We start from the raw sequence: 11,501 nt of genomic DNA, 5'->3' as shown, positions 1-11,501 counted from the left end.
TGACGTCACTCCGGGTTATGACCTTCACATGAATGATAAGCCGGAGATTTTTTTCTGACTGCGGAGCTGAAGATTGACACGAGCCGGCTCAAGTCAATCTGGGGCCTAATGTTGAGGATATAGACCTGGGGGTCACCCGCCAGGAGGGCCAGGTTACTCCAAGGATCATTACCAGAAGCCCGGAGCTAAGTTTCAGGATAATGGGCCAGAGATGGGCTGAGACCCGGATATGGCTTAAAGCCCGTAGTTACAATCATTGTTATAGTAGACTTGTAGTGTAAGGCAAGTATTGTTTTAGAGCCCGAGCCGGACACTCTTATGAGCCGGCTCGGGACTCTAAGGGCTGCTGGGCGTCAGCCTCCCTATATAAAGGGACGACCCGGCAGCGGTTTGGGGATGACAACAATCTCTCCGAGAGCCGGGATAAGTGTTTAGTTCCCTGGCGATCGTAACCCTAATCAATAACACCTCGAACTGGACGTAGGCTTTACCTTCACCGTAAGGGGCCGAACCAGTATAAACCCTCGTGTTCCTTGTCCCGCATAACCCCTTCAAGCTTCCTAGTTGCGATGGCTCCACGACTAAGTCCTAGCCCAAGGACATCTGCCGTGACAATTCCACGACAGTACTAGCATCATTCATAGTAGAAGTAGCATCATCAATAACTTGCGACATATTAGAATTGATAGCATGTGGTGGTGTTGCAAGTTTACTCAAAACAAAAGGTGAATCTAAAGCAGAACTGGATGGCAGTTCCTTACCACCCCTCATCTTTGAGGGAAATATCTTAGTCTTTGGATCCTTCAGATTCTTCATAGTGATAATATGATAATAATCCCAAGTGACTCAACAAATATAGCTATGCTCCCCGGCAACGGCGCCAGAAAAAGGTCTTGATAACCCACAAGTATAGGGGATCGCAACAGTTTTCGAGGGTAGAGTATTCAACCCAAATTTATAGATTCGACACAAGGGGAGCCAAAGAATATTTGAAGGTATTAGCAGCTGAGTTGTCAATTCAACCACACCTGGAGATTAATTATCTGCAGCAAAGTGGTCAGTAGCAAAGTAGTTTGATAGTTTTGATAGTAGTGACAACAGCAATGGTAACAGTGACAATGATAGCAGTAATTTGTAGCAAGTGTAACAGTGATGATAGCAGTAATTTGTAGCAAGTGTAACAGTGATGATAGCAGTAGTAACGCAGCAAGATCAATATAAATAAATTCATAGGCATTGGATCGGTGACTTGTTGGATGATATTCATCATGTGACAGTTATAACCTAGGGCGATACGGCACTAGCTACAATTCATCGATATAATATAGGCATGTATTCCGTAAATAGTCATACATGCTTTATTAAAAGAACTTGCATGACATCTTTTGTCCTACCCTCCCATGGCAGCGGGGTCCATATTGGAAACTAAGGGATATTAAGGCCTCCTTTTAATAGAGAACCGGAACAAAGCATTAACACATAGTGAATACATGAACTCCTCAAACTACGGTCATCACCGGGAGTGGGCCCGGTTGTTGTCACTCCGGGCTTGCCGGATCATAACACGTAGTAGGTGACTATAACTTGCAAGATCGGATCTAAAACATGGATATAATGATGAATTCATAAACGGTTTATATCTGAGTTCATGGCACCCGGGCCCAAAGTGACAAGCATTAAGCATAGCAAAGTCATAACAACATCAATCTAAGAACATAGTGGATACTAGGGATCGGGCCCTAACAAAACTAACTCGATTACATGATGAATCTCATCCAACTCGTCACCGACCAGCGAGCCTACGAAGGAACTACTTACTCCCGATGGGGAGCATCATGGAATTGGCGACGGAGATTGGTTGGTGATGACGAAGAACGAAGATCCCCCTTTCTGGAGCCCCAAACGGACTCCATATCTGCCCTCCCAAGGAAGAACAGGGCTTGGCGGCAGCTCCGTCTCGTGGAACATGATAATTCTTTCTCCTTGATTTTTTCTCCGAAAAATAGGAATTTATAGTATCAGGGCTGAGGTCTGCGGGGCCACCAGGTACAACCCACCTGGGCATGCCAGGAGAGGGGGCGCGCCCTGGTGGGTTGTGCCCACCCAGGGGCCCCTCTCTAGTGGGTCTTGGCTCCAGAAATTCTTATTATTCATATAAAAAATCATCGCAAAGTTTTGTTCCATTCCGAGAACTTTTATTTCTGCACAAAAACAACACCATGGTAGTTCTGCTGAAAACAGCGTCGGTCCGGGGTTAGTTTCATTCAAATCATGCAAATTAGAGTGCAAAACAAGAGGAAAAGCGTGAGAAAAAATAGATCCGTTGGAGACGTATCACACCTCCATTGCAACAACTCCACGATAGAGAGAATGGCCAAGCAAGGGAAGAAGGAAGAGAGGAGGCGCCTCCCGGCGCCCTCTTCACCACCCGCACCATGTCTCTCTCCATCTCCAACTTCATGTTGGCTTGTAACTCACCCCTCGTCTCTATGTACTCCATCACCATGTTTGAGTAATTTAATTAGTTCATGAGGGAATAAGATGAACTCTACTTTATGCTAGTACCGATTGTCTTGCGCGATATGATAACCTCTTTGCATGCTTAGGTAATAGTCTTCTTGATGTTGGGTGAAGTCGACCATCCAACATATGTCAATTTTGGATGGAAGGTTACTACTATTGGCGAACCGGCTGGTTGCGGAGGTGGGTGGTGTGATGGGCCCTATCTCCATTCATCCCAGATCATTGCAGCAGGGGGTAAACGGAGACCACTTTGGCTGCGTCCATAGGGACCCTTTTCCCCTTAATCACAGTTTGATAACCGAGTGGGGAAGAAGGATGGTGGCATATGTGATACACGGCTGCCGCGTGTATGCACATATTTGTACCGGCTCCGACCACAAAGAGAAACATGCAAAGTGGCTCAGTATTCGTAGAACGTACGGGTAGTGATGACTACGAACACCTCTAGAGCGCTCTTATTACTCAAGCGCCGCCCCTTTATTTTATCTATTGTTTTATTTATGTTTTTACCTCTGCATAGTTGTTTAGTCAAAACTATTATCACTTTTGCTAGCAACTAACGAATATACTATTTCCAGATAACGCTCTGGGAGTGAACATAGCCACGTAAGTGATGACATAGCTGCCGGGTTGGTAGTTACCTGTGCAACACCGCTCACTGTGGAATCGACATACTTTACTTACCGCGAATTGCATAGACTTGTGCCCTCGCAAGTCATCAAGCTTTTTTGGCTCCGTTTCCGGGGAGCAAAAGCGCTCGGTTATTACTTTCCTGCTAACACATAGTTTATTTTGTTATTTGTTATTTATCTTTCAGTTTTTCCGTTAATTTAAAAAGGCCTCATTTGATTAACACGATAGGAATATCATATGAATAAAAGAAACATAGGATGCGAGGTAATATGCATCTCAAATCCTACAGGGAAAGACATGTCATTTGATTCATGATTTGATTTTTTTTCACTGGGTCTATGCTAAGTTTTTCTTTCCTTTGAATTGTGAAGGAATAAGATTCCTATCCTTTAGCATTCTTACAAAATCCATGCAAACCAATGGAGGCCTTAGCTAGTAGAGAATCTCTTCATGATTTCTATTAATGAAAATCGGTGCAAATCCTTTTGCTCAAAAGAAAATTTTGAATATTGATGCGACCCTATTTCTATTTCCGATGGACCATAATCCACATTCCTTTCCCCTTGTTCCGAGAATTTTAGCCCGCACTATGGTACCAGCACTAAATACAGAAAAGGTAAAATCAAAGGCATGCGAAAGAACTAAAGAAGCAATGGAAACGTGTAAATATAACAAAAATGTCAACAAAAAAACGTGTAAATATAAGAAAAATGTCAACAAAAAACGTGTAAATGGCCGGGCACTGTCAAGGTCAGTCTCGTAATTTTAGCTCTCCACCAATCCCAATTCGCCGTCATCCTACCCTGCCCCACCCTCTCCCTCGCCTCGCCAGAACGGAACGGAGGGGCAAAGTTTAGAAATCGCCCCCCGCAAATTCCCCAATTCTACCGACCAACGCCCCTCGAGCCGTCCCTCCAAATCATAGCACCCGGCCGGATCTATCCGACAGCCGGAGCTCTCCTCGCTCTGCACAACCATTTTTGGTTCGATCCCGGAGAAGCTCCGGGGCTCCTTGAAGCGATGGATCAGCGGGCGAGGCACCCTCCCGGCATCGGCAACGGCCGCGGCGGGAATCCTAACTACCACGGCCGTGGCCCGCCGCCGACGCAGCAGCATCACCAGCAGCCGTCGCCGCCTTCGCCGCAGCAGGCGCAGGGGCACCCGCAGCAGTACATGCAGCGGCAGTCGCAGCACTCGCAGCACTCGCAGCACCACAGCCAGCAGCTTCAGCATCAGCAGTGGCTTCGGCGGAATCAGACCGCTGGCGAGGCCGCCTCGGGCGCCGCCAGAGCCAGCGAGCACCACGCGCCGGCTGCCGCCGATGACGCCGATTTGAGGTAAGAGAGGCGCGGAAAGGCTTTGCCTATTGTTTGGTATTGGTTCGAAATGCTCATATATTGATTTGATTCGTTGACTTGGGATAGTTGTGTGCTACTGGTTAGGACCCGGGGTTTAGATAGGCTGAAAGTGCAGCATGGGCGAAACTCGTGTACGTTTGGTGGTAACGCTGTGAGTGTTTCTGTGTTTTTAGTGGACTAGTGCTGCTGGATAAGGTGATTACAGTCTCCAAGCATGAATTATGTGTACAGCGTTACACACGACGCTTGCCCCTGGGCATTCTGTATTAATCCCTGGGGCCAAGCATGGCATCTTCTGGGATTCTCTTGGAGTAGTTCAGTGTTATTTGACTGTTTTCAGATAACTGCTGAGCAACTAACAGATCGTGCTCGTGAGCATGTTTTGGAGGCTATGTGCAGCTGTGGATGTTGTGTACTGAATATATGGTAGGGCTACTGCATTGGGCGAATTAATGGCTATTTTGTGGTCCATGATGACGGCCACATGGATGATTGATGTGTCTAATTAGTTTCTTCGATCGATGCTAAGTCCCTGTTTGGAACAGAGGGAAAATGTAGGGATTTTAGAGGATATGATTTCTATAAGAAAAGTTCCTTTGGTACCATTTGGAACAGGAATTGCAATCCTACATTCCTTCGAAATTCTTCTGGAATGAGGCATTCCATAGGAATTTTGAAGGAAACCAAACATGAGGTCCTATCTCATGTTTTCTTCTCTTTGTGTCTACAGTTCCTGCATTTTTTTTCCTGCATCACATCCAAACAACAGTCGGATGTGGCATTTTGTGATTTGGTGGTTGGAAAGGCATATAAAGCGGTCTTTTGAAGTGAATATCCTGGATGTACATTTTCAGGAGGTTCCTAACATAGTTGTCCACAAATATGGTTCCCCTAAGTAGAAAAGAACCACTGTTGAACTGTTCTTCCAACGTAGATGATATACCCTAGATATTGGTAGTAGCTTAAGTTATACTTTTGCAGTTCGCAAGACTGGAAGGCCCAATTGAAGCTTCCACCTCCAGATACACGCTACCAGACCGAGGTATTTTTATGCTAATATTTACTTTTTTCTTGTCAAGTGCTGCTCTCATTCTTGTAAAGATTTGGCATGCAATGTTATATTTTTGCATGAGCTATTGTCTTGCTTTACGTGTTTTGTTTTAACGTTCTGGTTGTCATAAGTTAGAAATAGAACTAGGTTCCAATAATAACTTTTAATGTCCAAGCACATCGCAGTCAGATATTAGTATTAGAAGATTACTATTCGGTATTGCTCGTGGAAGGAAAAGGCAGCTGATAGTGTTCTTGGTTTGGGGAACAAGCCAGTCGTACACTCCTACTTGGTCATTCTTGGGAGGCTACCCTGTTCCACTTTATGTTCTACAGTTCAGATTCGACACATAAAGGAAAATCATCATATTTAATAGTTATTATTTGCTAAATCTTGCTGCAGATTTGAATCTCGCATGCGGCATTTGAGTTCATCATATAGTTTGCCCTCAATAGTCACACAACAGCACAATCCATGTAGCAAAATAAGTTCTCTTTTAGAATGTTCAACTTGTCAAGACTCCTCTACCTTCTTTCCGAAATACCTTATTGGGCGAGTTAAATGTCAAGTTTAGCTTATCTTGTAGCATTATTATTTGTTGCTTATGTTCACATTCTCCTGCTAAGTTAGTGTCTTCTTTTTCTTCATTTTTCTCTGCACAGGATGTCACTGCAACTAAGGGAAACGAATTTGAAGACTATTTTCTGAAGCGTGAACTTCTTATGGGCATATATGAGAAAGGATTTGAAAGACCGTCTCCTATCCAAGAAGAAAGCATTCCTATTGCATTAACCGGCAGCGACATTCTTGCAAGAGCAAAAAATGGAACCGGCAAGACTGCTGCATTTTGTATACCTGCGCTAGAGAAGATTGATCAAGACAAAAATGCTATTCAAGGTTTCTTCTGGACTAGTAACTGTTGTTTTGCACATGGAATTCGTGAAATTATGTACATAGAGTTTCTAAAATTATGCAACGATCAAACATAAGCATATTCGAATTGATCATATCACCCTTACCTTTTGTTTCTTATATTCAGTTGTTATATTGGTCCCCACGAGGGAATTGGCTTTACAAACATCACAAGTCTGCAAGGAACTTGGGAAACACTTGAAGATTCAAGTCATGGTCACTACTGGAGGAACAAGCCTAAAGGATGATATTGTCCGTCTTTATCAACCTGTGCATTTACTTGTGGGGACGCCTGGTCGTGTTTTGGACCTTACGAAGAAAGGCATTTGCATTCTGAAGGACTGTTCAATGCTTATTATGGATGAGGTATTTGAAGACTTGTTGTAGTTGGCATTGCTTGTATTGTATATTAGGGCACACTTTGTCTTTCAAAGACCTTTCGTAAAGAACCTTTTTGGCATGGCATTCTACCACTGCTTTTTTTAATCTATTTTACAAAACACTACATTTCACAGAGGGAAAATGAAATAGGAATGTATATCAGCAGATTTGTTCTCCACCTTAAAATTGTTTGTTGCTAGTTCATGAGATAGATTATCACTTCTCCATTCCAGACTAACTGGATTAATAAATTGCCTTTTTACGTGGAGAGCATCGATGCCCACAATATGTCCTGAAGTTGGGTTGGCCTTTGATAATAAACCCTAAGTTGGTCTGCATTTGATCATGCCCTTAAGTTGGTTGTCCACCTGATGATTTGTCCTACATGCCCTACAGGGGATTTTTACAAAAACCAATTTAGTTATCCATTTAAGGTGCATATGAAAAATGTACAGTTTGCCCCTTTTTAGCTTTGCTCCCTGCCAGGCACTGCTGAAAGACATGAGTGAGTTCTCTTGAGGGTTTGCTCTGTCCAGAGTTCTCCCAGGTCGTCTCTGTCACCCCTTCCTCTAAATCTGCTCCAACCTATATGAATCTATTTCTCTATTGATTGGTCAAAGACCAAAGTTGAATGAGGAAGGAGGAGGCAGCTTGAACTTTTAGAAGCAGCCGAGCACAAAGGTAAGCAGCGCCAAGCCGTAGTACGGAGCCGACGAGGGAAAGGGATGTGGCACTGGCCTGACGCAGGGGAGAGCCGTGGCTCTAGGTCTGGTTTGCCTCTTTGGATTTGTAGTATTTAGTGAGTAGGTGATGGTGCAGAGTCTTGCCACCCCCTCGTGACGCATGACATGGTCCGCTGACTTGACCTGCCCATGCATGATCTTTGTGGCATGCTCATCGTTGTCGAAGTCAGGTCTACAGCAGCAAGTCCGGATCGCTGCCTCTAGGTATTTGCTGGTGCGCGGTTCTGTCTTGGGTGAGTGAGCGAGATAGAAGGTGAGGGTTGTGCACACGAGAGCCAATGGTGGTAGTTGCTCGTTGTGTGGGCTTGCTGCCTGGTGGGGAGGACTTGCTGGCTAAGCAGCGTCTGTGAAGGGCCTAAACGATTTCCAGAGGGTCTTAAGGGTAACTTGCAATCTGTTTTAATGTGAGGGGCCTAGCCAGTTATTTTCATATTGAATAAAAAAATCCTGTGGGACTTATGATCAAAGGCAGACCAACTTGTGTTGTATAATCAAAGGCTTCTCGGCTATAGTTCCCTGGGTAAACACTCTCACAAAGCTCACATAGATAGAAAACGGAAAAAAATATGATCAGTGGGAGTATATTTAATCTCATTTTGTACTATTATGTATGGTGTATGGATTCGTGAAATAAACAACTTCAGAAGGTTAATTTAAATTGGTGGTGCAGCTGTAGATTTGTCCTTTAATAACAACATGTTCTTACAAGAAATATTGTTTTTTCCTGTAGGCAGACAAGCTTCTTTCTCCTGAGTTCCAACCTTCCGTGGAGCAGTTAATTCGATACCTTCCATCGAGTCGACAGATTCTGATGTTCTCTGCAACATTCCCTGTGACTGTCAAGGCTTTCAAGGACAAATATCTGCCTAAACCCTATGTTATTAATCTTATGGACGAACTTACACTGAAGGGAATTACCCAATTCTACGCCTTTGTTGAAGAAAGGCAGAAAGTCCATTGTCTGAACACTCTTTTTTCCAAGGTTTTTCCCATGAAATCTTTTAGTTGATTCCTACATGTTTAGTCACGTTTTGTGACTGGTCGCAATCTGTAACTAATTTCTCCAATTTCCATCTCGATACAGCTGCAAATTAATCAATCTATAATATTCTGTAACTCCGTAAATCGTGTTGAACTACTGGCGAAGAAGATCACAGAGCTTGGTTACTCTTGCTTCTACATCCATGCTAAAATGCTGCAGGATCATCGTAATAGAGTATTCCATGATTTCCGTAATGGCGCATGCAGGAACCTTGTGTGTACAGGCATGGAACTATACCTTTTACCTTCGTAGGTGCTGCCTTTCTTTTTTGGCTGAAGGACATTATTCTGTGGCCATTTATTTATTTAGTACTCTATACCTTTCTGAACTGTAGGCCTTATTTATTGCCTTACTGGCATTGAAGTTTAGGCTATTCACAGCTTGCTTGCTTGTGGTCCAAATACAATGCAGTTTCTACAGTGAAGAAATGTTTTTTCTTGTGGAGCCACTTAGTGTAGAAGTCAGCACATGTAGTTAGTATCTGACTTGTTCAATGCACATTACATTAGTGATTATTTGATCTGTTTGCATCTAATGGAAGAAATGTTCAATAGACCTTACAATAGCATGTGGTTTAGAAATCAATAGTATTCTAGCTTTTAGAATAAAATTGAAGTTTCACTGCTCTTTGCATTTTTATTAATTAATTAATACTTATGGTTAATGATTTATTAGTTTTGACATTTTTTTTATCAAGCTGGGTGGGTCATTTGGTCTCCTTTTTCTAACCTTTCGTATTTTTCCTTTGCAGATCTTTTTACAAGGGGAATAGATATCCAAGCTGTTAATGTTGTTATCAATTTTGATTTCCCCAAGACCGCTGAAACCTATCTCCACAGGGTATGCAGTTTAATGAATTGGCATTTATATTTTGGTGTTCAGGCTATGATTAGTTCTAATGATGCATGTAGTTGTTAGCTGAATAATCCTCTACTAAGATGATATCAAAGACATTTCCATTTTAGTAGATATGGAAATTGGAAAATGAACACATCTTTCCTATCAGGAGTTCAGGAGTGTAATGTTATATCCTTATTAGCATCTTTTTTAACATGGTGAATTTCGATGGCAAATTGGCAAGATGTCGACTTGTTTCTGTGTTTAAAATTGCATTGAAAAATGTATTTTTCACTTGCAGGTTGGTAGATCTGGGAGATTTGGCCACCTTGGCCTGGCTGTGAATCTGATCACCTACGAGGATCGTTTTAACTTGTATGCAATTGTTTACAGGACTGCTATAGTTTTTTCCTATCACCCCTTTTTTCTGCCATGACCTTTTTTTTGCCGCGCACAGGTATCGGATTGAGCAGGAGCTTGGAACTGAGATAAAACCCATACCTCCTCAGATAGACCGGACGATATACTGCCAATAGTTATCTGGAAGATTAATCTTATATGCCCCACCCTGGAAGTTATAAGACAACTTATGTAAATAGCAGCTCATCAGGTATGTTTGCTTATTTCTTTATTTCTTTATTTCTTTTGCATCACTGCATGTAGTGCATCTGCCTCCTGTGGACTGCTCCCTCCGTTCATAAATATAAGATGTTCCAACTGTTTTCTGAATTGGATGTATGTAGACACGTCTTAGTGTGTTTGTTCACTCATTTCAGTCCGTATGTAGTCCATATTGAAATATCCAAAACATCTTATAATTGTGAATGGAGGGAAGTATCATTTTCTCTTCAAAATAAGTATTGTGGCTGTTGATATTTTTCCAATCATGATCCACTTCATATAGCAGATATAGGGACTGAAACACAGGATCACGTTCTTCATAGTGACACAATTTTCCAAAATTTATTGGGGGAGCATTAAGAGTACTGGTTCAACATGCACTTGTACGCTATAAAATATTACTCTATTAAGAAAGTTTTGTACTTTGATTAATTGATTTACTAGAGTATTGGTGCGAATACTCCTGATAATTTATCATTCTGTTTTGTCATACAGAATTGCTTTTTCTGAAGTATTTTGTGTTATACTGATTACTACTTGTTTTATCAACTGATCTCGATTGATGTTGCAACGGGATTCCGGGCATTGATTGTGCCATAACTTCAGCCGTGTGTTTGCAACAGCTTGCTCTACTTTATCGAGTTCTCCAGTTGATTGCCTTCTATTTACGATGCAGGTTTCATTTACGTGATCTTTATGGTGTATCTTAAGTTGTTTTGGGGTGCTATGGGACAGGTGAAAGTGTAGCTAGCTCGTCTAATTTCCATCGGACCACGTGGGCGGATGTATCATGGCTAAGCTAAAACTTGCCATCACTGACAATAGTTAATGTTGCTAACCAGGTGCCTGTTCCGAGACTGTTTTCCCTAAAACTGAAAGATCTCTTTTTCTTTTGACAAATGTATTGGCTGGCTAGCTTTTTGTACAGGGCATTTTTACACTGGTATTTCTTTGAGTTGCGTGACCTTGGCATGCGCAGATGGATCATTCCACCTGGGCCAAGCTGTCACGACGTATCTGTGTCAAGATCTAGGGGTATGAACCGTACAATTCTAGTGCTTTTGTATTTGCGTATGCATTCTGATGTGCCACATTTGTAATTCCTAGATTCGAATTGGTGTACAAAGAGTGTTTGTTCGCTTCAAGATTTCTGTTTCATTCGCTCTCTACATGAGAATGTGCCATCCGATGTTCTTGTTCTGGCCGCTTGCTTTCAAGCGGAGGCGGATGTACTGGCAATTCAAGTTGAACCTTTATATTCTGTGGAATATATATATTTGCCGATGCTTCTCCAATGATCATATTTCAGCAACTCTTTTTGGGCAAGCGTACCAGAACTCATTGCTACTATGTCTTGCTGGATGCATTTGTGATCTATCGAAGTATGACAAGTGGCTTGT

The 11,501-nt window shown here is 42.5% G+C and overlaps 1 protein-coding gene across 5 annotated transcripts; it reads left to right on the top strand.

Annotated features, from left to right (window-relative positions):
• Nucleotides 1-3,997: 3,997 nt before the first annotated feature.
• On the top strand, nt 3,998-11,270 carry LOC123053903 (DEAD-box ATP-dependent RNA helicase 6). 5 transcript variants are annotated; one of them, XM_044477514.1, is made up of 12 exons: nt 4,002-4,493; nt 5,496-5,556; nt 6,228-6,462; nt 6,605-6,843; nt 8,332-8,583; nt 8,686-8,866; nt 9,395-9,483; nt 9,782-9,855; nt 9,938-10,090; nt 10,778-10,943; nt 11,030-11,136; nt 11,209-11,270. In XM_044477514.1, the coding sequence occupies exons 1-9, from the start codon at nt 4,177-4,179 to the stop codon at nt 10,014-10,016; spliced, it is 1,527 nt and encodes a 508-aa protein (XP_044333449.1). In that variant the 5' UTR covers nt 4,002-4,176; the 3' UTR covers nt 10,017-10,090; nt 10,778-10,943; nt 11,030-11,136; nt 11,209-11,270. The 5 variants fall into 5 exon arrangements, with proteins under 5 accessions (XP_044333450.1, XP_044333449.1, XP_044333447.1 ...); XM_044477512.1 differs by having other exon boundaries at nt 11,030-11,270; XM_044477511.1 differs by having other exon boundaries at nt 10,778-11,136.
• The last annotated feature ends 231 nt before the right edge of the window (nt 11,271-11,501 follow it).

The sequence above is a fragment of the Triticum aestivum genome, chromosome 2D, assembly GCF_018294505.1.
Source record: "Triticum aestivum cultivar Chinese Spring chromosome 2D, IWGSC CS RefSeq v2.1, whole genome shotgun sequence".
NCBI classification, from domain to species: Eukaryota; Viridiplantae; Streptophyta; class Magnoliopsida; order Poales; family Poaceae; genus Triticum; species Triticum aestivum.
Note: the sequence above shows the minus strand (reverse complement) of the source record. Positions and strands in the feature narration are given on the sequence as shown.